General features: G+C 42.6%; 4 protein-coding genes and 2 pseudogenes across 5 annotated transcripts in view; 2 read left to right on the top strand and 4 right to left on the bottom strand.

Moving 5' to 3' along the window:
- The window catches only part of LOC110528763 (ephrin-A2-like), a 31,978-nt gene extending 23,656 nt beyond the window's left edge, over positions 1-8,322 (top strand). The window contains exons 2-4 of the mRNA XM_036952081.2: positions 2,299-2,591; positions 3,454-3,519; positions 7,124-8,322. Of these exons, the coding sequence (XP_036807976.2) occupies positions 2,299-2,591; positions 3,454-3,519; positions 7,124-7,257 (493 nt within the window). The 3' untranslated portion in view covers positions 7,258-8,322. The remainder of the gene's footprint in view (positions 1-2,298; positions 2,592-3,453; positions 3,520-7,123) is intronic.
- Positions 8,323-9,211: 889 nt separating this feature from the next.
- LOC149975441 (coiled-coil domain-containing protein 122-like) lies at positions 9,212-9,982 on the bottom strand. The gene is made up of 2 exons (XM_090209476.1): positions 9,841-9,982; positions 9,212-9,577 (listed from the first exon to the last, which is right to left on the bottom strand). Exons 1-2 carry the CDS (start codon positions 9,949-9,951, stop codon positions 9,431-9,433), a joined length of 258 nt encoding a protein of 85 aa, XP_090065602.1. The 5' UTR covers positions 9,952-9,982; the 3' UTR covers positions 9,212-9,430.
- A 110-nt stretch (positions 9,983-10,092) lies between these two features.
- On the bottom strand, positions 10,093-11,296 carry LOC110527382 (coiled-coil domain-containing protein 122-like; annotated as a pseudogene).
- Positions 11,297-13,336: 2,040 nt separating this feature from the next.
- LOC110527377 (tumor necrosis factor ligand superfamily member 10-like) lies at positions 13,337-17,314 on the bottom strand. Its single transcript, XM_021608611.3, has 2 exons — positions 16,210-17,314; positions 13,337-14,866 (listed from the first exon to the last, which is right to left on the bottom strand). The coding sequence occupies exons 1-2, from the start codon at positions 16,357-16,359 to the stop codon at positions 14,237-14,239; spliced, it is 780 nt and encodes a 259-aa protein (XP_021464286.2). The 5' UTR covers positions 16,360-17,314; the 3' UTR covers positions 13,337-14,236.
- Positions 16,816-18,661, top strand: LOC110527378 (peptide chain release factor 1, mitochondrial-like; annotated as a pseudogene). Its single transcript, XR_016488174.1, has 9 exons — positions 16,816-16,828; positions 16,917-17,015; positions 17,107-17,188; positions 17,310-17,417; positions 17,530-17,682; positions 17,727-17,844; positions 17,985-18,121; positions 18,219-18,317; positions 18,421-18,661. The product of XR_016488174.1 is annotated as a peptide chain release factor 1, mitochondrial-like (transcript).
- Positions 18,662-19,573: 912 nt separating this feature from the next.
- Positions 19,574-26,961, bottom strand: LOC110527374 (WW domain-binding protein 4). Its single transcript, XM_021608607.3, has 10 exons — positions 26,817-26,961; positions 24,324-24,396; positions 23,993-24,055; positions 23,489-23,615; positions 22,941-23,150; positions 21,584-21,654; positions 21,355-21,433; positions 21,082-21,263; positions 20,739-20,932; positions 19,574-20,535 (listed from the first exon to the last, which is right to left on the bottom strand). Coding segments are annotated over exons 1-10 (1,224 nt in total). The 5' UTR covers positions 26,819-26,961; the 3' UTR covers positions 19,574-20,312.
- Between the last annotated feature and the right edge of the window lie 138 nt (positions 26,962-27,099).

The following is a 27,099-nucleotide window of genomic DNA, read 5'->3' as shown; positions in this document are numbered from 1 at the left end:
GTGGAGTAATGGGCTACTTACAGGATGTATAGTCCTAGTCCTGTGTTGTTGTATAGGTGGAGTAATGGGCTACTTACAGGATGTATAGTCCTAGTCCTGTGTTGTTGTATAGGTGGAGTAATGGGCTACTTACAGGATGTATAGTCCTAGTCCTGTGTTGTTGTATAGGTGGAGTAATGGGCTACTTACAGGATGTATAGTCCTAGTCCTGTGTTGTTGTATAGGTGGAGTAATGGGCTACTTACAGGATGTATAGTCCTAGTCCTGTGTTGTTGTATAGGTGGAGTAATGGGCTACTTACAGGACGTATAGTCCTAGTCCTGTGTTGTTGTATAGGTGGAGTAATGGGCTACTTAAAGGATGTATAGTCCTAGTCCTGTGTTGTTTTATAGGTGGAGTAATGGGCTACTTACAGGATGTATAGTCCTAGTCCTGTGTTGTTGTATAGGTGGAGTAATGAGCTACTTACAGGATGTATAGTCCTAGTCCTGTGTTGTTGTATAGGTGGAGTAATGGGCTACTTACAGGATGTATAGTCCTAGTCCTGTGTTGTTGTATAGGTGGAGTAATGGGCTACTTACAGGATGTATAGTCCTAGTCCTGTGTTGTTGTATAGGTGGAGTAATGGGCTACTTACAGGATGTATAGTCCTAGTCCTGTGTTGTTGTATAGGTGGAGTAATGGGCTACTTACAGGATGTATAGTCCTAGTCCTGTATTGTTGTATAGGTGGAGTAATGGGCTACTTACAGGATGTATAGTTCTAGTCCTGTGTTGTTGTATAGGTGGAGTAATGGGCTACTTACAGGACGTATAGTCCTAGTCCTGTGTTGTTGTATAGGTGGAGTAATGGGCTACTTAAAGGATGTATAGTCCTAGTCCTGTGTTGTTGTATAGGTGGAGTAATGGGCTACTTACAGGATGTATAGTCCTAGTCCTGTGTTGTTGTATAGGTGGATTAATGGGCTACTTAAAGGATGTATAGTCATAGTCCTGTGTTGTTGTATAGGTGGAGTAATGGGCTACTTAAAGGATGTATAGTCCTAGTCCTGTGTTGTTGTATAGGTGGAGTAATGGGCTACTTAAAGGATGTATAGTCCTAGTCCTGTGTTGTTGTATAGGTGGATTAATGGGCTACTTAAAGGATGTATAGTCCTAGTCCTGTGTTGTTGTATAGGTGGAGTAATGGGCTACTTACAGGATGTATAGTCCTAGTCCTGTGTTGTTGTATAGGTGGAGTAATGGGCTACTTACAGGATGTATAGTCCTAGTCCTGTGTTGTTGTATAGGTGGATTAATGGGCTACTTACAGGATGTATAGTCCTAGTCCTGTGTTGTTGTATAGGTGGAGTAATGGGCTACTTACAGGATGTATAGTCCTAGTCCTGTGTTGTTGTATAGGTGGAGTAATGGGCTACTTAAAGGATGTATAGTCCTAGTCCTGTGTTGTTGTATAGGTGGAGTAATGGGCTACTTAAAGGATGTATAGTCCTAGTCCTGTGTTGTTGTATAGGTGGAGTAATGGGCTACTTACAGGATGTATAGTCCTAGTCCTGTGTTGTTGTATAGGTGGAGTAATGGGCTACTTACAGGATGTATAGTCCTAGTCCTGTGTTGTTGTATAGGTGGAGTAATGGGCTACTTACAGGATGTATAGTCCTAGTCCTGTGTTGTTGTATAGGTGGAGTAATGGGCTACTTACAGGATGTATAGTCCTAGTCCTGTGTTGTTGTATAGGTGGAGTAATGGGCTACTTTGCATCCATTCCCTTTTGTTCCTCGAGGTACACATCTGGAACAGCATGAAAATCCTTTTTTATCTTGTTTCAAACCATTTAGAAATGTTTTGCCCAATGTCACACTGGCCTCATCATTAAATAGAAAGAAGATAGAAAGAGTTGTGCGCATGCGTTTGTATCTTTGTGTAATGTGTGTGTGTGTGTGTGTGTATCCGCTTGGTCACGGTGGTTGAGCACTCTGATTAATGCTTACAGACAGACAACAGATGGGGGAGAGAGGTGAGATTTGAGGGGAGAGAGGATATAGATGGTTGAGGACAGGGAGTTGGAGAGAGATATGAGGAGTGGGAGATAGAGATGAGGAATGGGAGAGAGGGAGAAACAGAAGCAAGGAGAGAGAGAGAGAGAGAGAGAGAGAGAGGGAGAGAGAGAGAGAGAGAGAGAGAGAGAGAGGGACCGCTAGATGGAAAGAGAAAGCAGTGTAAATCCATCCTAACCCTGTGGTTTTGTTGAGGTCGTGTTGTGGCAGTGTTTTAACCATGTTGTTGTGTTGCGGTCTAGGTTCCACCATGACTACAGGGTTGCGGTCAATATAAATGACTACCTCGACATCTACTGTCCATTCTACACCAACGGCCCTCCGGCTCACGGTCGAATGGAACGCTATATCCTGTTCATGGTCAACCATGAGGGGTACACCTCCTGTCAACACAGGATGAGGGGGTTCAAACGCTGGGAGTGCAACCGTCCTACCGGTCCTGACGGTCCCCTGCGCTTCTCAGAAAAGTTCCAGCTGTTTACGCCTTTCTCCCTGGGCTTCGAGTTCAGGCCAGGACACGAATACTACTATATCTGTGCGTAATATGTCATACCACTAAAATATAACTAATATGTGAGCAATATCTTTTACTACAGTACTACTACTATAAATTTGAGTAATATCTTGTACTACTACAGTACTACCACTATAAATAGGAGAAATATGTCATACTACTGCAGTACTACCACTATACATGTGAGTAATATCTTGTAATATCTTGTACTACTACAGTAATATATTGTACTTCTACAGTAATACTACTATAAATGTGAGTAATATATTATACTACTACAGTACTACTACTATAAATGTGTGTAATATCTTGTACTACTACAGTACTACTACTATAAATGTGAGAAATATGTCGTAGTACTGCAGTACAACAACAACATATTATGGGGTGAGTCGAAACGTCCATTTAAGTCAAATTTGACATGAATGCATGACGAAGTACAATTTTTTACTTCAATGTAAGTTAGGATTTACTCCTCTTATTGCTACAGTACAACTACTAGTATATGTATTACTACTGCTATGAGGAGAGAGAGAAGAGGAGGAACGAGAGAAAGGTAGAGGGAGGGCAGAGGAAGGGTCATGGTTATTTCCTCTGAGTAGCAGATTTTTATGATGTTGCTCTGAGGTCAGACTTGGCTCTTCTTATCCTCTCACTGTGTGTGTGTGTGTGTGTGTGTGTGTGTGTGTGTGTGTGTGTGTTTGTGTGTGTGTGTGTGTGTGTGTGTGTCCCTTTGTGTGTATCTCCCTTTCAACCTCATGGACACCAGATGTAGTGGGATCACCCAGGTCTAACCTGAACCCCATTCACAGTGGCGTAATCGACATAGCAAACTACAAACTCTCCATCTCATTTTCTTTCCCTCCCTCTTTCTCTCTGTCAGCATCTCCTCATCCCAACCATGTAGGGAGGCCATGTCTGAGGCTGAAGGTGTATGTCAGACCCCCAGGTAAGTCACGCTCTAACTACACACACACACATACACACAAACACACAAAGAGAAGACAGGACAGTAGAAAGACAGAAATCCTCTCCTTCAAGTTCCTAATAGAGACAGAACTCATCTCCTTTAAATGTAGTTCCTAATAGAGAAATGACTCCTCTCCTTTAAATGTAGTTCCTAAGAGACATTACTCCTCTCCTTTAAATGTAGTTCCTAATAGAGACATGACTCCTCTACTTTAAATGTAGTTCCTAATAGAGACATGACTCCTCTCCTTTAAATGTAGTTCCTAATAGAGACAGAACTCCTCTCCTTTAAATGTAGTTCCTAATAGAGACATGACTCCTCTCCTTTAAATGTAGTTCCTAATAGAGACATGACTCCTCTCCTTTAAATGTAGTTCCTAATAGAGACATAACTCCTCTCCTTTAAATGTAGTTCCTAATAGAGACATAACTCCTCTCCTTTAAATGTAGTTCCTAATAGAGATATGACTCTCCTTTAAATGTAGTTCCTAATAGAGACATGACTCCTCTCCTTTAAATGTAGTTCCTAATAGAGGATGACTCCTCTCCTTTAAATGTAGTTCCTAATAGAGACATAACTCCTCTCCTTTAAATGTAGTTCCTAATAGAGACATAACTCCTCTCCTTTAAATGTAGTTCCTAATAGAGACATGACTCCTCTCCTTTAAATGTAGTTCCTAATAGAGACATGACTCCTCTCCTTTAAATGTAGTTCCTAATAGAGACATGACTCATCTCCTTTAAATGTATTTCCTAATAGAGACATGACTCCTCTCCTTTAAATGTACTTCCTAATAGAGACATGACTCCTCTCCTTTAAATGTACTTCCTAATAGAGACATGACTCCTCTCCTTTAAATGTAGTTCCTAATAGAGACATGACTCCTCTCCTTTAAATGTAGTTCCTAATAGAGACATGACTCATCTCCTTTAAATGTAGTTCCTAATAGAGACATAACTCCTCTCCTTTAAATGTACTTCCTAATAGAGACATGACTCCTCTCCTTTAAATGTAGTTCCTAAGAGACAAAACTCCTCTCCTTTAAATGTAGTTCTTAATAGAGACATGACTCATCTCCTTTAAATGTAGTTCCTAATAGAGACAAAACTCCTCTCCTTTAAATGTAGTTCCTAATAGAGACAAAACTCCTCTCCTTTAAATGTAGTTCTTAATAGAGACATGACTCCTCTCCTTTAAATGTAGTTCCTAATAGAGACATAACTCCTCTCCTTTAAATGAAGTTCCTAAGAGACATGACTCATCTCCTTTAAATGTAGTTCCTAATAGAGACATGACTCCTCTCCTTTAAATGTAGTTCCTAATAGAGACATGACTCCTCTCCTTTAAATGTAGTTCCTAATAGAGACATGACTCATCTCCTTTAAATGTACTTCCTAATAGAGACATGACTCCTCTCCTTTAAATGTACTTCCTAATAGAGACATGACTTCTCTCCTTTAAATGTACTTCCTAATAGAGACATGACTCCTCTCCTTTAAATGTACTTCCTAATAGAGACATGACTCTTCTCCTTTAAATGTAGTTCCTAAGAGACATTACTCCTCTCCTTTAAATGTAGTTCCTAATAGAGACATGACTCCTCTACTTTAAATGTAGTTCCTAATAGAGACATGACTCCTCTCCTTTAAATGTAGTTCCTAATAGAGACAGAACTCCTCTCCTTTAAATGTAGTTCCTAATAGAGACATGACTCCTCTCCTTTAAATGTAGTTCCTAATAGAGACATGACTCCTCTCCTTTAAATGTAGTTCCTAATAGAGACATAACTCCTCTCCTTTAAATGTAGTTCCTAATAGAGACATAACTCCTCTCCTTTAAATGTAGTTCCTAATAGAGATATGACTCTCCTTTAAATGTAGTTCCTAATAGAGACATGACTCCTCTCCTTTAAATGTAGTTCCTAATAGAGACATGACTCCTCTCCTTTAAATGTAGTTCCTAATAGAGACATAACTCCTCTCCTTTAAATGTAGTTCCTAATAGAGACATAACTCCTCTCCTTTAAATGTAGTTCCTAATAGAGACATGACTCCTCTCCTTTAAATGTAGTTCCTAATAGAGACATGACTCCTCTCCTTTAAATGTAGTTCCTAATAGAGACATGACTCATCTCCTTTAAATGTATTTCCTAATAGAGACATGACTCCTCTCCTTTAAATGTACTTCCTAATAGAGACATGACTCCTCTCCTTTAAATGTACTTCCTAATAGAGACATGACTCATCTCCTTTAAATGTAGTTCCTAATAGAGACATAACTCCTCTCCTTTAAATGTACTTCCTAATAGAGACATGACTCCTCTCCTTTAAATGTAGTTCCTAAGAGACAAAACTCCTCTCCTTTAAATGTAGTTCTTAATAGAGACATGACTCATCTCCTTTAAATGTAGTTCCTAATAGAGACAAAACTCCTCTCCTTTAAATGTAGTTCCTAATAGAGACAAAACTCCTCTCCTTTAAATGTAGTTCTTAATAGAGACATGACTCCTCTCCTTTAAATGTAGTTCCTAATAGAGACATAACTCCTCTCCTTTAAATGAAGTTCCTAAGAGACATGACTCATCTCCTTTAAATGTAGTTCCTAATAGAGACATGACTCCTCTCCTTTAAATGTAGTTCCTAATAGAGACATGACTCCTCTCCTTTAAATGTAGTTCCTAATAGAGACATGACTCATCTCCTTTAAATGTACTTCCTAATAGAGACATGACTCCTCTCCTTTAAATGTACTTCCTAATAGAGACATGACTCCTCTCCTTTAAATGTACTTCCTAACAGAGACATGACTCCTCTCCTTTAAATGTACTTCCTAATAGAGACATGACTCTTCTCCTTTAAATGTACTTCCTAATAGAGACATGACTCCTCTCCTTTAAATGTACTTCCTAATAGAGACATGACTCCTCTCCTTTAAATGTACTTCCTAATAGAGACATGACTCCTCCCCTTTAAATGTAGTTCCTAATAGAGACATGACTCCTCTCCTTTAAATGTACTTCCTAATAGAGACATGACTCCTCTCCTCTGTAATTACAATTTTTTTCTAACTGACATAGAAACCTCATCTTCTTCTAAAGACTCTACAATTATCACTGTGACTGTGTGTGTGTGTGTGTGTGTATTAAACTGTAATTAGGTTGCTTAAACCCCCTGCTGAGGTCTTGGCGACATTAGTCTACTCTCTCTCTTTCTCCTCTACACTCTTTCTCTCATTCTCTTTCTCTTTTGCTGTATCTGGAACTCCAACAATTTCTTCTTATTATTCCTGTTATTTTCTGTCTATTTTAGTCATTTTCTCTCCATTCTGTTGTTCTCTCTCTCCAATCAGTTGGTTGTTTAGATTTATTTCACTCTACTTTCAAATACTTCTATCATTTTCTCTCCACTTTCAGATCGTTCTGGCCTTCTCTTTCTCTCTGTTCTATTCTGTCCTATCTCTCCTTTCAGATGTTTTCTGTCCTCTCTGTTCCTCTCTTCTGTCATTTTCTTTCTCTCTGTCTGTTCAGACTTCAGTGTTTTCGCTCTCTGTTGAGTTATGCTGTCATTCTCTCTGTCTGTTCCAGGCAGTTCAGGGTTTGACTCTCCAGAGCCCTTTCTGACTGATGGAGCTGCAGACTGGAGCCCAGAGTCCCTGCTAGCCCCAGCCCTAATACCCAGCCTGGCCTCACTGCTACTGGGCTTCCTCTCATCGCTGTGACCCCCCCTCCACTGGAGCAAGACCTAGACCAGTCTTTGCTGGAAGACTGCCTGTAGGACTGGCTGGCTGTCCCTCAAACACCCACACGCTCAGGGAGAAACTCTCTTTCAGTCCTGGATTAAAAACCACTGTGGGTCCCCAGGACAAGCATTTACAGCTCCTGGGCTAATTCATGGATGAAGAGCCCCTAGTCTAAACTTAACCCTAACCCCCCTGGGGTGTCTGAAGGAACATGGATGGATGGGTTGGGGGGGGGGGGGGGGGGGTAGTTGGCTGGACACACACATGCATGACCACTGTGAATCTGGACTGAACTGACAGTTTCTGTTATGTTTACATGATCACATATAATTTAACTGAAGATGGTTCCACTGATGTCATGGTTATATTTGAAATGGACACTTAATTAGACTTCCAAAGTGCAGATTCGGATCTGACACTCAGAAGCCTTCTGGTGGACATAGTTACTGCTGCAACCCCCAGCCCACAGAGGGAAGAGGAGAAGGAGGGGGAGAGGGAAACAGGCAGTGTGAGAGAGAAATAAACAAAGAAAAGGAGAGAGAAAGAAAGAGAGTCTCGGGACCGAGACTTCTTTAAGAGACTTCTTTAATGTCGGGAGGAGAACATAATGAGAAGGCACTGTGTTCACACACACACAGACAAACAAGAACACTGACACGTTTCTACCCTGTTTCATCTTATTTTTGTTCCGTTTAAAAGCACCATCAAATATTCATGAGAGAGAGAGAGAGGAGAGAGAGACAGAGAGAGAGAGAGAGAGAGAGAGAGACAGAGACAGAGACAGAGACAGAGAGGGACCGCTAGATGGAAAGAGAAAGCAGTGTAAATCCATCCTAACCCTGTGGTTTTGTTGAGGTCGTGTTGTGGCAGTGTTTTAACCATGTTGTTGTGTTGCGATCTAGGTTGCGGTCTAGAGAGAGAGAGAGGAGAGAGAGACAGAGAGAGAGAGAGAGAGAGTGACAGAGAGAGAGAGAGAGAGAGGAGAAAGAGACAGAGAGAGAGAGAGAGGAGAAAGAGACAGAGAGAGAGACAGAGAGAGTGACAGAGAGAGAGAGAGAGAGAGGAGAGAGAGACAGAGAGAGACAGAGAGAGACAGAGAGAGAGACAGAGAGAGACAGAGAGAGAGACAGAGAGAGAGAGACAAGAGAGAGAGAGAGAGAGAGAGAGAGAGAGGAGAGAGAGACAGAGAGAGAGACAGAGAGAGTGACAGAGAGAGAGAGAGAGAGACAGAGAGAGAGAGAGAGAGAGAGAGGAGAGAGAGACAGAGAGAGAGACAGAGAGAGTGACAGAGAGAGAGAGAGACAGAGAGAGAGAGAGAGGAGAGAGAGACAGAGAGAGAGACAGAGAGACAGAGAGACAGAGAGAGAGAGAGAGGAGAGAGAGACAGAGAGAGAGACAGAGAGAGTGACAGAGAGAGAGAGAGAGAGAGAGACAGAGAGAGAGAGAGAGAGACAGAGAGAGAGACAGAGAGAGAGAGACAGAAGAGAGAGAGAGAGAGAGAGAGAGAGGAAAGTTTGGTCCTTGCTTTATTCTCCAACCCTAAAACCGTTGATGATGACTCAGTATTCTGTTCCTTTGATGTTGCGTGTCTTAGTGTGTGTAATCCGCCGGTAGTTGGTTCTATCATGTACAGCATTTACGCTATGGTTTAATGTATAAAAGGTTTCCTTCACGTCTCCATCTCATGAGTTTGTCGCCTGTTCTGATCTGTTGTTTTTGTCAAGATGATGAGAGACAGGAGAGAAACACACCAATAAAGGTTGTTTTGTCTACAAAGTGACTGTCAGTGATTATTGTCTTCTATACAGTAACACAGGAATAGTTGCTGTTTCTTGGTTGAAACCATTGCCCTCTGCTGGCCAGTGAGTGTCACAGTTGTATCTCTAAATTCAGGGGGAAACCCAAGGTATTTGTAATGGGGAGGGAAAGCCAGTTTTCTGTAAAAACATGTTTTTGTTTAATTAATGGCTTTCCAATTCATCACTTTCACTGAAAAAACTATGAGAGAGAAAAATGTAAAATGTAAAATGAACAGCAACAAAACTGTCATGCACAGACCTACACTAGGGCCTGAAGTATGTCTTGGCTTGGGAAAACTCCTAGCCTTAGGTCATACTACAAAACGAACAGTTTTATGAACCAGAATGCTAACTTATGGCACCTCGAGGTGTCTCTTGAGGTCCTGGATCTCTCTCTCCATGTGGTAGATATCATCAGACAACTGCCTGTGGCCGGACTGGGCCTTCATCAGTTGGCAGTGGAGACGCTTCACGATGGCATCGTACCGTCTGTTCTGGATCTGAGAACAACACACTTGGGTTTTAAACGGATATTGTACTTTCTGATTTTTGTTGACATTGTTCTGCATTTCTTTCCTTTTTGTATGTACAACACTTTGAGCTGCATGTTCGAAAGGTTCCAGATAAATAGTTATTCTTATTATGAATACTGTACATGGTGGGTCTTTATCTAACATTAACTGTCTGGAGTGAGTTATTTTCTGTTGGATTAGAGGAAAAAGGGGGTAAGTGAGCATCAGACAACAGGGATTCACTACCGTACCTCGATATGCTTCTTGATCAGTGTGTGACTCTCAAACTCCTTCAGGATGAGCTCTCTTCTCTCAGTCACCATCTTCCTCCAGGCTGAGATCTGCCCCCTCATGTCATCCATCTCTTTCTGTCAAGAGATTGCAGTTTTATTACTGATTCACGATAACAACATGCGAACAGATGAAGTGGAGAAGACAGGGATCACAGGACAAAATTAACTGCGTTTTTTAACGTATCACATATGACTGTAATCTGTCAACATCTACACTGGTTCCTCAGCTGCTCTGACCTGTGCCTGCTTCACAGCGTTCCCCTCTGGGTTCTCCAGGTCGGCCCTCAGCTCCTCTCTCCTCTCTGTGAGCACTCTGACCAGAGCCCTCTTCTCCACTAGCTCCCTGTGAGCCCTCGTCTGGCTCTCCGCTTGCAAGACGGCCGTCCGCTGGCCCTCCATCTTGTTCCGGTAGGTGTTGTAACCGGCACGCGGCTAAAGTTGTCCTCCTCTTCCTCGATCAGCAGTCGGAGCTCTGTGTTTTCGTTGTAGACGGTGACGGAACGCAAGCCCAGGTCTTGCAACTGTGGCTGCAGTTGTTCCATCTCACCCTCCAGGATGAGAATCTGCCTCACGTTGGATTTTAACTCCACTTCAGCTTCTTTGCCTTTCTTCTCAATGTCTGATAGTATGGCCTGGTAGCAGATGAAAACAACATTGCTTTACACTGAGTGTTAAAACAAATGTTCCGATATTAATGTTGCATGGAAAATGTATATAACGTAAGCAGCAACAATTACAGTGTTCCTGGAGTTTTAAAATGTTACTAGTCAGTGTGTTAGCAGGTAAGGAGAGATTCAACTGGAGAGAGCTGAGCACTTGTTGTTCCTCCTGGAGGGCCACAATCTGGGCATATCCTTGTTGAGACATCTTCTCAAGCTTGTGTTAGAGAGAAGTCAGGCCCTCCATGTGTCTCTACAGCAATACATGGAAGGGACCATGTCACGTCTGAGGAAAGAATGTGCTTTGTTATTAGTTAAGCTAGCTAGCTTCCTAAACTAGCTTGTTGTAGCCCTACTAACGTTAGCTCTTTAGTAGCCCCAACCCCAACAACTTTAGGCATACTTTGGGCTGTTTTAGCAAAGCATCCCAAGATAATACAGATAGTCCAACATTTTATAAGGAATTTGCTATATGGTTTCTTGCCATTTTCCACCGTCATCCCAGCAGAGTTGGCCATGTTGACACGTTTGTTGTTGAGCGCGAAACAGAGTTGTTTTTCGCGCTCAGCTCAGCACGTGCGCTCTCTTGGCCTGGCGGACGTTTCCGGTGGGGGGTTTCCGGTGTGATTCCCCCAATACGCCCCATATTGACTGACTTCACCTTTGCCGAGTAAAACAATATACTTATGTTAAGAATTAAACCATTAAAGAAACCACAAGTTCGGACACACCTTCATCTTCATCTTCATCTTCATTTTCCAGATATTGGAGAAACGTTAATTTGTGCCCTTCCCACTCAAAATGTAGGGAAGTAAATAGTGATGTTATTAAAATCCATTGGTCAGTGAAGTAAACTAAAGGAAATGTAGCCCTAGTTTTTGTATAAATGTATTTTACAATGGATTGCCAAATGTCCGGATTTGATTCTATACATAATTTGTATGTGATAAATGACAGGGACTTGTCACTATGGTTTTTGGTGGTATGAGACAGTTTACATGTCAGTTATGTGTATTTACATGTTTCCCAGTGTGAGGCCATAGCCTACTGGTTAGGTCCACAAGTGGTCTTTCAGGGTTAGCGAATAAAGTAAGGACCATTCTCTCCATCTCTATACCTTTATAAATCTCATTTATGATATAAAAAGAAGGCAGTTATGGAGAAAATGTGTCTGTAGGCTATTTGATTGCACACAGCAGACCTCCAGGATATGTACTCAAGTCACTCATTTTGTTTTCTTACTAAAACCAGAATATAGGAAGGATATAAGGAAGCCAGTACTGATACATCCCCATTACGCTTCCATGCACACTTCCTGTAACTGTGTGCGCGTGTGTGTGTGATGGGATCAAGTCCTTTCAGTTTTTGTGCAGCCTACTGGAAATGTATTGTGACCATCCAGATGAACAAAACAAGGTTTCTTTCCCAGGCCCATGCAGCCCATGAAGCCATGACCCAGTAGGATTTGGCTGTGAAGGCGGGTGAGGGACCCACCGTTAGCTAAACAATAGCCGATAGAGTTGATTTACTAGCACAGGACCTGACTGTTATTTGTGCTGGTGCATGTAAATATTTTATTTGTTGTTTGGGTTTGTTTGCGCACTAAAAAAGAGCAAATTGTTTGAACGTGATGACAGTTGGAGTTCCCCATTTGTGGTTGAATGCTTAGGTATAGGGAAAACACTGGGCTATTATTGTTAACATGTTTGCCTCCAGATGCTGAAGTTCTGATTAATTAGCTGCTGTGGTTTCTGAGTCTTGTGGCTTTATTGAGACAGGTTTACGGTGTACATAATAGGTACAGGTGTGTGCCGGTGCCCCGTAACCAGTTCTGAAAACAAAATGGATGTGCTGCAGTGAACGTCATGATCTTATAGGCTATTGCGCCATTACATCCTATGCACTTTTTCTGCGTTTGAAATTCTCATGTGTGTCTGATTAAATAGAGCCCTCCTCACTCTATCTCAGTCTGTTTCTCATAAACACAACAGGATAAACTGTATGTACGACTCAACGCGGTGCTCCCTTTGCCTGCCTCCTTCCCTCCCTCCCACTGTCCCTCCCTTCCTCCAATCCCACCCTCCTTCCAATCCCTCCCTCCATCTGTGACTCAATAAAACCACAACTATTTCCTGTCTGGTTCCTGTCTGGTTCCCTGACATTGTCTCTCATTCCCTGCGTCTCATCAGCACAAAAACATGTGTGCCAAAGAGACGGTCTTGACTAGGTCACAGGTGTTCCTGTTTTTACCCTAGTCTGCATTGTGTCAACACAACTAAACATTAACTAAAAGTATCTGTTGCTATTTGTTGCTATTATTTTGTCCACTCCATCCTTCCTCAAAATAGGAAGAGAGACAGTGAAGGGGTTGTGGATGGCGATACAGTAGAACATAGCTATGTTTATTTTTAATTTCATACAATGTTGATCTTTTAAATACCATCAATAGCTCTAAAACAGGGGTTGTTGGCTGTGGGTGGTCAACTACATTAATACCCTGTTATTCATCTCATCTGATGTTATTTGGGCTACCTGTGTTTTGAGGTGAACACGGAGGTTTCCATGTGTTTGACGCCATTCCATTCACTCCGTTCCAGACATTATTATGAGCTGTCCTCCCCTCAGCAGCCTCTACTGATTTGAAGTATAGTAATTTGAGTGCTTGCATCAGCAGTTTTACAAATGAAACCTTTATTGATAGCCGAGCTGATTCGTGTGCTATTGTTGCCCATTTCCTGAAAGGTTATAGAGTGGTGCCAGCTATATGCCAGACTGGAAACAAATGAGAAACAGTCTTTGCTTCAGTGGACGACTTTAATACTCTCTTAACAGTGCAACTGTAGAGCTGAGATAGGTGGCGTTAATGCACGCTTGGGACATGGAAATGACATGGGAGTGAAGAAAGCTTTCAAGGGAAACATGGTGTGTGTGTTGAATTGTTCTAATCTAAGTGGACAGATCGACTCTTCACTTTTCAAATGGATTTTCACGTGAAGAAGGCAAACTGAGCATAGTAATGACATTACACGTCAACAAAAGAGTATCTCATTTCATTTTATCTCAGAGACATGAGGCGAGGTGGTGGAGGGGCAGGACTATAGGGGTCAGTGAAATCAGGGAATGAGTAAGGAGAGTAGGGGGCCTCTAAATGTGCATGACACAGCACTCCCAGCATTCATCACTAACTGGAGTTATTCCCTTCTAACCACAGAAAGCATGTAAAATCGAGGTGCCCTGCGCTCGTACGCCTGAGAGACCGTGTCAAGTTTTCAGAGATGTGCTGAGGTAAACAGTCTCAGGGTGAAACGTAATGGTCTCCCTGTTTTCCTATAAAATGGGTTGAAGCATGGCAATATTGGTGATAATAACAGAGCATTTATAATCTCTCTCCTGTATTTTTACAATTGTATATGGCTTTATTGGAATGTTCTATAAACACACAAAAAACTGAACACAGAATTGAATACGAGAGACATCAGAAAATACATAAATATTGAAAACTTCATAAAACTAAATTAAAAGTGAGCCAAATTCAGTTTGTTTTCACAGTATAAAAATACAAAAATCTATTCCATATGCAGACAGTCCAGCTACCTAACAGATATGAATTCCACCTCATGTACAGCCCTGAGCTGGGAATAGGATTAAAGACATATCAGTTACTAATTCATCAATTAAGTCTCCTTCCTTATTCTTCATCTGCTGATTCTGAAGGCCCCGAAGTAGCTTCCCTCAGCTTCCGGGTCCAGCAGCCAGGAGTTGGACACGCTGACGTAGATACTGTCCCCGGGCCCCAGGGGGAAAGCCCCTCCCTGCTGCTGACAACACATGTGGTAGTGGCCCCTCTGCCAGTGCTTGGTGCTGCCGCTTTTCATCAGCACAGCTGGCCTGGGGGGGGCACTGTGACTGTGACGCTCGTGGAACACGTATTGTATAAGAAGGGCACCAGCCCCGACCCCATCTTCTCTGTGAATGCTAGGCTCTGCTGAAGCCCCTTTTCTCCCTGGAGTATGAGACCCAGACTCCAACAGTGACTCCTCTACCTGGTCGTAGTACCTGAAGCAGGTTTTGGCGTAGATGTAGTACAGGCCTCCCTCGCGGACCAGGATCCTTCCGTCATGGTACCCGATCTTGGACAGGTGTCCATGGGCGTGGTCCCAGTGGATCATTGTGTTCTGGATGTCTCTCTGGATGTGCCCACTGGGAGGCTGAATGGGCAGGTGGGCTGATGGTGTGACCTCCCTGGGTTTTTTTGGGCACCTCTGTGACTCCCCTCTCTGGAGGTTGTCCGAAGTCTCAACTAGGGCTGGTCCGGTCTGGGTGACCTGAAGTTGCCAACAGAGACAGCAGCAAGAGAGGTTAGAGGTCACAGCAGCCCAAATCCCTCATTCGGCATTGATACACTGCTGTTAGACGCATTTATAGAGTTATTAACCACTTGTCACTTAAACTGTTTTAAAAAGAAGAAGACACCTGCACCATGTCAGATATAGAGTTGAAATGTATTACATTTTTAGCTTGCATTTCAATATTACCCTTTATATACAGTGCCTTGCGAAAGTATTCGGCCCCCTTGAACTTTGCAACCTTTTGCCACATTTCAGGCTTCAAACAAAGATATAAAACTGTATTTTTTTTGTGAAGAATCAACAAGTGGGACACAATCATGAAGTGGAACGACATTTATTGGATATTTCAAACTTTTTTAACAAATCAAAAGCTGAAAAATTGGGCGTGCAAAATTATTCAGCCCCCTTAAGTTAATACTTTGTAGCGCCACCTTTTGCTGCGATTACAGCTGTAAGTCGCTTGGGGTATGTCTCTATCAGTTTTGCACATCGAGAGACTGAATTTTTTTCCCATTCCTCCTTGCAAAACAGCTCGAGCTCAGTCAGGTTGGATGGAGAGCATTTGTGAACATTATGGATTATGTGTATATTGTTTTGTATTGCTTGGTATCACTGCACTGTTGGATCTAGAAACACAAGCATTTCACTGCACTGTTGGATCTAGAAACACAAGCATTTCACTGCACTGTTGGATCTAGAAACACAAGCATTTCACTGCACTGTTGGATCTAGAAACACAAGCATTTCACTGCACTGTTGGATCTAGAAACACAAGCATTTCACTGCACTGTTGGAGCTAGAATCACAAGCATATCACTGCACTGTTGGATCTAGAAACACAAGCATTTCACTGCACTGTTGGATCTAGAAACACAAGCATTTTGCTGCACCTGCGATAACATCTGCAAATCTGTGTAAACCAATAAACTTTTATTTGATTTGTTGCTCTCTTGTAAAACACAAGGCTACTTTGTAAGCCATAAGAGGCAATAGCCAGTAAAACCGTCCATACAATATGAAACACTTTGCCTCTGTTTGAAGTGTAATGTGTTATAGATGTTGTGGTGAGAGAGCAACCACTTGAAATGGATCAGATTTAGTGCAATGTGTATTTGAGGCAATCAGTGTATTTCACTTTTTTTGTCCAATGTTTTCCTGCAGCACCTGTAAACTGTTATGACAATAACTTTTTTCTTACAAAATACAATTTTGTGCTATAGAATTACATAGATTTTATGATCATTTTTAGAGGAGACTCTTGGTATTATCCAATCTAAGAGACCTATGCATTAGGACTTGTATTATTATGATTACCTTACCTGTTGAAGATGACCTGTCATGTGAAGTACAACAGCAACACTTGATACCACTTGAAGTAATCCCATGAAAACGACGGTACCAATAAGAGTTCTGTTTGAAGTTGCTTCTGTTCTCCTGAGCTGCTGAAATCTTGGCAGACTGCTTTCCATTTCATAAAGATCCGTTTAATACTGAACGTTAAATATCCACTGTGTTTCATAAAAACAGACCCAATGTTACGCTATGCTTTCCCCGATATATGTTTGTATTTCAGCGTATTCTCATTACCAATAGACGTTTTAGAAGGTGGTTTTCTCAGTTTAGTACCCCCTCTTTGAGGACCAATCAGATTACAGATGAATTGAAATAGCTTTTTAACACCACCAGGGGTGCTGTTGTAAAACACGACCCAGCCAGGAAAGAGTTGAACAAGAGACAGATGTGACTTTCACCAGTGGCCACTGCGTTTCAGAGCGCTGAACATGCCGTGAAAGACCTAGAAGAGGTTGAAACTGCTTCAGAGTAAGTAAGCTGTGTTCTGTTTTGTGTATTTTGTTAATTGCTAACTAACTAGTGGTCTTTCTGTATCTTCCTTTCATAAGTGTCTGTAACGCCTACGTGCCGCAATGACCAGAAGAGGTCGCCAATGCTTCAATAACAATGTGCTAACTGTGAAATGTGTCGTATATCTGAAAATGTTGTAGTCATCCATATTCTCCTTTTACAGAGACAGTCGGTTCCAAAGAGGAAGACCGACAAAATGGTCCAGCTACTGAAAGAGGAACAAGCACAGATCACCCAAAGAATCGAGTCATTGAGAAAAGATGTACGAACAGACATTAGACACAGAACATTTTACATTTCTGCCTTGGTCAGTCTGGAATTTGACGAGAAAACCTGAATTCATATTCGCCCAGTTGATCCAGACACTAGTACCCAGTGATCCACACGACACCAGTAATGTCCTTCTGGAGGTGGTAACAGGGCGGACAACAGGAGGTGAGTCGGTGCACTGTAATTACTCAATGAACAGCATAGGCCATGGACAACGGCTCTCCATTACACTCCTGGTCCTGATGATAATGTATGTCCCCTCTCTGGTGCACATGTTTGGATCCAGGTGACATCTGTCAACAGTTCACCAGAGAGATGTTTGACACGTACCAAGGCCTTGCCAGCCACAAGACCTGGGACTTTGAGATCTTCAACTACACACCTGCTGAATATGGTAATGCTTCTCTTCTGTCTGTCCTACTGTCTCTGTGTTTTATGGGTCACTGGATGAAAGTGTTTGTGTATGATTGATTGGTGTGTTTTATGGTCTGATTTGATTCACTCAGGTGGACTGCACCATGTGGCGTCTGAAGCATGAGGGAGGGACACACCGGGTCCAGAGGATCCCCGAGTTGGGCCTGTCCTCCAGGATGCAACGCATTCACACAGGAACCATGACCGCCATCGTCCTGCCACAACCCAACGAGATACACCTGTCTGTCTGTCGGTCTGAACGATAATACATTGGGATTCTGTTTTGTAGCTGGACATCAGCATTGACCCTAAGGACCTGCGGGTTGATACGTTCAGATCGAGAGGGGCGGGAGGTCAAAGTGTCAACACAACGGACAGTGCTGTCCGAATAGTACACCTGCCAACAGGTAAGAGCTTACAGTTCGGGGAGATGTATTGAAAATACACTTTAAGAAGTTTTTTAATATCTTTATTGAAAACCAATGGCACTTCTCAATTGATCTCCTTATATTGACTGAATTGAAATGGAATTACTGACTGACCCTAGGTACGGTGGCAGAGTGTCAGACGTCCCGCTCTCAGCTGCAGAATCATGACACGGCCCTGTGCGTGCTGAAGGCCCGCCTCTACCAGAGCATGATGGGCAGAGAGACGGAGCAGAGACTTACGGCACGCAAACAGCAGGTGATCCCCGACACACAGTCCCATCCTAATGCTTTACTGTCCCCCTCCTCCCTCCCCCCAACTCACCTCAGAGCCATTCATGTTACTCCTTCTCCAGGTGGGCACTCGCTCCCAGTCGGAGAGGATTCGCACCTACAACTTCAGCTAGGACCGCGTGACAGATCACCGGACTGGCTATGTTACCAGAGATATCAAGGTGGGCTTCTAACTATGCAAACAAGCAGTCTATAATGGAAGTGTAATGTTTTTACATGTAGTGGTAATAGTTGGTTAATGTGTCTTCTGTATTCCCTTGGCAGGAGTTCATGAGGGGCGGGGAGCCCCTGGATGACCTGATCTCAGAGCTGTTGGAACACGGAGACAAGGAGGCTCTGCTGGAGCTGGTGGTGACCTGCAGTCAGAGATACTGACTCAAGACAGTGTGACGCCTTAGTTCTGGGAGCTAGCTGACATGACCCACTGCAGCAGCACTGACAGGAGAACAGTCAGACCAGATATGGAAGCAGTTGCGAACACTGATCATTCAGTTTGTGAAAGAATGGCGTGTGGGTGGAGAAGAGAGCAGAGAGAGCCTGGCTACAGACAACCCAGCTCTTTTTTTATTTTTTATTTTACCCCTTTTTCTCCCCAATTTCGTGGTGTCCAATTGTAGTAGCTACTATCTTGTCTCATTGCTACAACTCCCATACGGGAGAGACGAAGGCTGAATGTCATGCGTCCTCCGATACACAACCCAACCAGCCGTACTGCTTCTTAACACAGCGCGCATCCAACCCGGAAGCCAGCCGCACCAATGTGTCGGAGGCTACACCGTGCACCTGGCAACCTTGGCTAGCGTGCACTGCGCCCGGCCCGCCACAGGAGTCGCTGGTGCGCGATGAGACAAGGAGATCCCCCCCGACCAATCCCTCCCTAACCCGGACGACGCTAGGCCAATTGTGCGTCGCCCCACGGACCTCCCGGTCGCGGCCGGTTACGACAGAGCCTGGGCGCGAACCCAGGGACTCTGATGGCACAGCTGGCGCTGCAGTACAGCGCCCTTAACCACTGCGCCACCCGGGAGGCCTCAACCCAGCTCTTTAACCAGTCTCAGACATAAACCCAATTACACCCTAGCAGCTTAATAAAGTCCTAAAACTTGACTGAAAATAGTTGGTGACGAGCCCTGCATCTATTGGGTGTGTAAGAGCTATGTTTCAGCCCAACACACACGCTCTAATCTCAAGCACCCAGGCTGTCTGGCAGCTGGCCAGCCATGGCATCAGTATCTCTCCTACACAGCCATAGCAATGAGCATGTGTTGGCACCAGTGAAGGGTTGAATTACCTTCGAGGCTACTCGAGCCCCTGTGAAATGTTGGAGTTTCTCTGACAGAAGTCTGCTAAATAAATCCGTGGAAGACTATTGATTATTAAAGGCTGATGGACTAAAGGAAGACGCATAGAGAAAATGTCCACACCAGCAGAATATATTCAAGTACAATATTTCATCAAATCATACTGTAGAAAACTCTCTTTGCATTCTCCTTCTCACATACTCCAACCATGCTGGAGTACGGTCAAGGTCTGGGTCTCCCCAAAGCATCGTAGCACTAGGATGTTAATTCCATTGAAACTAAATAGACAAAAGATGGCCGTAGTGCTACGATGGTTTTGGGAGACCCAGGCATGAGCATGTACTGGTGGTGATGTGGAAAATAACCACCACCACAGTAAGGACATCACAGGGGTACATCACACACGCATAAGAAAATACCTCTGGGAATGATAGTCTGTCCGTCACGGCTGTACGCTATTCAACTCAAATAAAAAAGCAGGAGGGCATCAGGCATTGAAAAAGGAAATTGTAAAGAGTAAGACAAACACTGGAAGTTAGGACAGCTAAAGCCACTGATCCAGCTTGTTTCAGACGTCTGCTTGTCCTATTCAACCCCAAAAGCTGCTGATATACTGTAACTTGGGTGGTTGGATGGGTAAAATTCAACCTGAACAATTCTGAAATGATGGCATCTTGGTGAGTACCTAACTCGAGTTCTCTGTAGCCCACAGGGACCTGACCTGCGTATCCAGGTATTGATATGACGTTGCTAGAATTGTCCCCTTACACAATAACAACAGTCTCCAACAACATCCCCAGTTTGTCAAGCCTTGTGTCTGTTTAAAAAGAGTTCATATCTGAGTTAGCCGGAGTATTAGTCATCATCTCCCCGTTGCCTCAGGCTCCTGGAGGATTTCCCGTTCTCTGCTTTCCTCTTCCTGAACGTGGCCCCGGCTCCCGACGCGGGGCCACCCTCGTCGCCCAGAGAGGTGATGATACGCTCCCTAAACTTGGGTTTGGGCTCAGGCGGAAGCTCCGTGGGGGCGGGGGCGCTAGCTGCACCTTCCACCTGTGGTAGTTGCAGGTCCACTTTCTCACTGGAGGAGAGAACATGGGTGGTGGTGGGTGGGGTATAGAGCAAGTAGGTGAGTTATTAGTTTAGCATTTAATTAGGCACACAACAACAAGTTGGCTAAAGTAGAGACAGACCAGCACCAGGGTCCTGTTCATTAAGGCAAACTGTAACAAAATCTCATAGTTAAATCCAAATGAAGACATTGAGAGTATAACAGTCTCTTACTAAGGCTCTTCTACTTCCTGTATCTGCTCCCAGGCTCCGTAAGGGTTGGTCTTTCTGGGCTTCTTAACAGCAGGCCTCTCCTCTTTCTCCTCAGGCACAGCTGCCGGTGTGTCTTTGGCCCCTTCGTCTCCCTTCCCCCCGTCATCATCCTCACCATCTTTATTCTCCCCCTCCTTGTCTGAAGGCGGTGTATTCTTTTTGTGAGGAGAGCAAATGATTATTGAACTGATCGTCAGTCATCATGACTCAAATCCTAAACTAATGCCTACTATTGTTTGTGCCCATTCACTACCAATGGGGTTGTATTGAGAACTGAGTCTCACCCTGAACTGAATCTTGGTACCTGTTTGGAATCCTCTCTCTCCCCGGCTCCTTTGGTACTGTTGGAGCTGTCCTCCCCAGAGAGGGGTTCTGGCTGCAGGGCAGATGAGTCATCTAACCCTGGGGGGCCCACTGTCTCTCCACTGGGCCCGGGCCCAGACTCACCACCGGCAGGGAGATCTGCAGGTCTTTCCCAGCTGGACTCTGTCAGAGTGGGGGAAACATCAAAACTATGTCAAACATAATTATGTCAAACATACATCATTCTTGTCATCACCTGTCTTCATAGACTGACCTCCAGTCTCTGTGTTGTAGTAGTATGTAAATCCATCAGGACTGACGGCCTCCATCCAGGCACTACCTACTAAGGAGATCTACAGAAAAAAAGTGTGTTCACACCAGGACTTGAATGCATTACCTCGGTACATTACACTGACTCTAAACATATCAAATGGGTAACAACATATAAGAGACTTCCTGGTGAAATGAAAGGTATTAAGAAATGACATTAAAAAGTTGTCTACCTCGGTTTGACCCGGCTGTGGAGAGGGTGTGCTCTTTCCCTGCAACCCACATGGTTTGTCCCACTGAGATTCTGAAAAGATATAAAAACACAATGCTTCAGGAGAAAGGTGAATGGTCCTAGGTGTTTGTTCAAAACTGATTTATTAAAGTCACAGTCTGACTTTTAACCCGACATCTGTGATATCTGCCGAGGTGTTGTGGTCTTCAGCCTACCCCGGGTTCGTACCAAATTCAAGGGCTTCGAGGACCACCAATTTGTGATAGTTCCTATTATGCAATTGTTTCTATTTGCCACCAGATGACGGTATATTCACCAAAACCTCATGACAAAAAATGTACTTACTACTCATTACTACCTTACAAGCTCTACTCAATAATATGTGTTTCACTACTTATTTACTACATACATTAGTGGTAAATCAGTTCTGATGATGTCATTTGAGTAGTGATGAGCAGAGTTTTGGAACATGCCTACTTGTGAACACACATTTCTTATCAACTCCAGCTTTATGACAGTATTGTAATTTTATTGGGCATTTGGGAATCTACTACTTAATAGCTACGACAAAGCGTCTTGCTTCTGACTGGCAGCTTTAGAGTCGCCGGTCGGGAGAAGGGCGGGTGGGCTGTGTGAGGAAAACGGCACGTGAACGGCAACCAGAACAGCAGGAGCACGGCTGCCGCTTGATAAAGTGGAATATCGCAGGCGCCCCTTGAATGGGACAACAACAAAAAAAGCTCTGGAGAGAAAAAGTCTCAATGTAGAACTGGCGCCAGCGCAGGATGCAGCGTTGTGCCTTTCCCCTCCAGGGCCGATTACACCATGCTCAACATGTCGAAGTCTGATGCATTTATTTCACCTTACACAGTGTGGGTTGGTTAGGTCCAGTGATGTCGCGGTAAAAAAAAAGGTGGGTAAACTATACCGAACAAAAATAGAAAATGGGTAGGTCCCATGTTTCATTAGCTGAAATAACAGACCCCATAAATGTTCTATTATGCACAAAAGGCACACTAGCTATCGATGTGACGTTTGGCAGTGCCTAATCAGTCGGTTCTGTACCTGCCTGGCTGAGTGGCAGTATGGGTAGAATGAGAGAGCTCGCCTGGCAACCAGAGTGCGAAACACATGAAATAAAACTCTGTAGTGTACCTGGAAATGAATTCGTAAGAGCAATATATTTTTCTAATATTTTTCATATTAACATATTTGATAGTTTTGTGTTCTCCCATTTTAATTCAAGTAATTTCCAAGTACCAACTTGAGAACATTTCAGAGTTTTAAGGTATTCAAGTAATTGAATTTCAGAGTGCCAAATTCAATTACTTTAAGCACCTTGTGTGAACCTTGCCTACCTCCTGTCATAGAGTTGTAGTAGTATGTGAGTCCTTCGCCTGTCTTTCCCTCCACCCAGTTCTCTGATTCGTTTCTGGGCATCCTCTCCTTTCTAGGCTTTCGCTTCTTTTCTTGTTTTCGAGATTGAGATTGAGATGGAGATGGAGATTGAGATGGAGATGGAGATGGAACTGGGCTTGGAGTTTGGGCTTTGGTTTGAGATGGTGAATCTAAGCAAACACACAAAATCACATTGATATATTAGCCATTTGAGCAGACTCTCTTATCCACAACAACTTACACTGAGTGTGTTCTAACAACTTTTTAAAAGCTTCCTGTTTCATTAGTCGTATGTACCGTATACACGTTGTGTACATCATCCAACAAAATGCTTACTTGACAGGTTCATCCTCGACAATGCAACAACAATGAGATAATAAAATATAAGAATACAAAAACTATAAGAAACAATGGTAATAAGTTAAACACTTATTAGACGGTACAAATAAAAACAGACTGGCAGGTTATTAAGTTAGTAAATCAATAAAACATTTAACTAAGAAGTTACCTGATGGTTTTATCCCCAACCTTTTCATATCCTCCTCATAAGCTTTCAGTGCAGCCGCCTCCATCGTTGCAAACTCTTTAGACTGACGATCCTCCTTCTTCGCCTTGTCAATGCTCTTCTTTTGCATCTGAACAGAAGAGGGGCCGGAGTATCAGTCAAGTCACCAATGAGATGACAGCATGGGGTGAGAGTGGCTTATCTGGACCTTATCTCTGCTGAAATACACCCCTAGGTCAGGCATTAGGCCTATGCATGCCAAGCTGTGTTTACAAAGCAGCCATAGTTTCCCTTGCAACAGTGACCCCTGTTGATACCTCTGTGTAATAACGTGTTATCAGCAGACTACATAGAGCCCAGAGAGAAAACAGTATAGTCTCAGGTGATTGACACATTTATGGATTCTGTATTTCTTATGCAGTATGGTAACTACAAACCTGGCACTAACAGGCATCCATCTTTCTATGTTTCACAAGTTGAAGGCAAAACACAATGATGACAACTCACCTCAGCAATTTTGGCAGCAACATTTTCTTTGTGATTCTTCCCTCGTTCATGAAACTCAACACTCTGCATGAGAAACAAACAAGCACAGGGGTGAAAACATGATCAAATCTTGTCCTCAGCCACAACCCCTTGCAGTCATAACATAACAGACTACTCTCTCTTTGACACACATCACCAAGAACAAGTAAGCATTCATTCAATGTTAGAAACATGAGAAGGGCCTAGTCAAAGAGACTGAATAACTAGCATGATGATCATGCCTGAATGGGTCAGCTAATTACACCACTTTACATACCGGTACAAATTACATGACAATTTACTCAACACTCACAGGTTTATTATCGGCTATCCAGCACTTGCAGTACTGGCAGAATTTCTTCGGCTGGGACTTCCAATATTCTGACCTGAGTAATACAAACAACATAAACAACTTCATAAACATGTGTTTGAAAGCTGATCAGAATAGCAATTTGGACAGTGAATAAAACCCAACCATGGTCGTACAAACTGAACTAGCTAGCTTATGTTAGCTTATGAATAGATGCAACAATACGAAATCAAATGTTATTGGTCATGTTATACAACAGGTGTAGACTTTACAGTGAAATGCTAATTAATGAGACAATTCCCAACCGACATATGTCTACAATGTATGTTTTTTTTTAATGCACAAAAAATGTGCTATATATATATATATATATATATATATATATATATATATATATATATATATATATATATATATATATGTATATATATATATATATATATGTATATATATATATATATATATATATATATGTGTGTGTGCGTGTGTGTTTTTGAAAGAAAATCACTTTTTTATAACATCAAATTGATCAGAAATACACTGTAGACATTGTAAATGTTGTAAATGACAATTGTAGCTGGAAACGGCAGATTTTTTAAGAATATCTAAATAGGCGTAGAGGCCCATCATCAGCAACCATCACTCCTGTGTTCCAATGGCATGTTGTGTTAGCTAATCCAAGTTTATCATTTTAAAAGGCTATGATCATAGAAAACCCTTTTGCAATTATGTTAGCACAGCTGAAAACTGTTGTTCTGATTAAAGAAGCAATAAAACTGGCCTTCTTTAGACTAGTTGAGTATCTGGAGCATCAGCATTTGTGGGTTTGATTACAGGCTCAAATGGCCAGAAACAAAGAACTTTCTTCTGAAACTCATCAGTCTATTCTTGTTCTGAGAAATGAAGGCTATTCCATGCAAGAAATTGCCAAGAAACTGAAGATCTCGTACAACGCTGTGTACTACTCCCTTCACAGAACAGCGCAAACTGGCTCTAACCAGAATAGAAAGAGGAGTGGGAGGCCTCGGTGCACAACTGAGCAAGAGGACAAGTACATTAGTGTCTAGTTTGAGAAACAGACGTCTCGCAAGTCCTCAACTGGCAGCTTCATTAAATAGTACCTGCAAAACACCAGTCTCAACACCAACAGTGAGGAGGCGACTCCGGGATGCTGGCCTTCTAGGCAGAGTTCCTCTGTCCAGTGTCTGTTCTTTTGCCCATCTTAATCTTTTCTTTTTATTGGCCAGTCTGAGATATGGCTTTTTCTTTGCAACTCTGCCTAGAAGGCCAGCATCCTGGAGTCGCCACTTCACTGTTGAAGTTGAGACTGGTGTTTTGCGGGTACTATTTAATGAAACCTCTGTCCTCCAATGGCAATCCGTTGTCAGTTTAGCCTACATTTCACTGATCTTAGTAACATTTTACTCACTCTGTTTAATATAACACACATGGATTAATTATTAATTTTGGTTGCCTGACGTGAAGTTTGTTCTATAGAAAGTATTTGACTCCAGTGACAAAATTAAGGAAATTAGTAGGGAGAATTTCAGCAGGCAAGAAAATGGCTTTCCCGAAATCCCCCCCCCTCTAATTTCTTTAATTTTGTCACTAGAGTAAAATACTTTGTCGCACATATCTGAATCAAATACTTTCTATAGAACAAACTTCGACAGGATAGGCAACCGAAATTAATAATTCATCTATGCGTGTTATATTAAACAGAGTAAAATGTAGGCAAGCAATAAACATTTCAGAACAACTACTAGTCGAATAAGACATGGGAGAGATGAACATTTTGGTTAAAGAGATGTATTTATAGACTAATACACTTGAAACAAATAGCCAAACCGAACAACTGCAGACATTACTAGTGCCTCCCCTGCGATCAAACCGCCATAAAAATAAAAAAAAGAAACGCAGCCTAACGTGATCATTGACAGCTGTCTTGAAGGACACAAATAAAAAATCCTTTCTGTTACTAAGATCAGTGAAATGTAGGCTAAACTGACAACGGAGTGAAGAGCAGAAATCTCAACTAGCAAGCAAGTCGCAGCAATGAAGAATTGACTGTATTCACGCGAAAGGGGATTTTCGGCACAACACCTGTACGGAGTCAATGTGCTTGATTTACTTGGTAGTTGAGGTAATTCAGTATGTATATATGGGTAGGGGTAAAATGACTATGCAATCAGGATATATAATAAACAGAGTAGCAGCAGTGAAAGTGTGTGTGCTGGAGTGTCAGTGTAGTATCTGTGAGCGTGCATAGAGTCAGTGTAAAACAAATGAAGATTAATAAAGGGTGTCAATGTAAATTGTCCGGGTAGCCATTTAATGAACTTTTCAGCAGTCTTATGGCTTAGGGGTAGAAGCTGTTCAGATGCCTTTTGGTCACAGACTTGGCTCTCCGGTACCAATAACGTTAACGTTACATAGTTAGTTTTAGTCAATCTTAAACGAAATTGCAATGGGTGTGACGTGAAACAAAATACTCACATTGTGTCTTCTGATCCAATATAACGTTAATATAATGAAGGTTAAACAACCTAGCTAGCTACACACAAAAGCAGAAAACGTTGAACATTTCTCAACCATCAACAACACGGCGTCCGTTTCTTATGACGTATATACGGATGTCTTTGAGGGTCAAAACTAGTTGTACTCGCTACTGTTATCGCTTTTATTGGCTTTATTTAGACAACACAGTCGTTTGAAAGTGTCGTTTTAATCTCAGTTTATTATAAGGAATATGAGAAGAAGAATGGATTGAATGATGTAA

Source organism: Oncorhynchus mykiss, chromosome 18 (genome assembly GCF_057628025.1).
Source record: "Oncorhynchus mykiss isolate SJ-2025 chromosome 18, ASM5762802v1, whole genome shotgun sequence".
Classification (NCBI taxonomy): domain Eukaryota; kingdom Metazoa; phylum Chordata; class Actinopteri; order Salmoniformes; family Salmonidae; genus Oncorhynchus; species Oncorhynchus mykiss.
The sequence above is the reverse complement of the archived record's forward strand: the minus strand, read 5'-3'. Positions and strand labels throughout refer to the sequence as shown.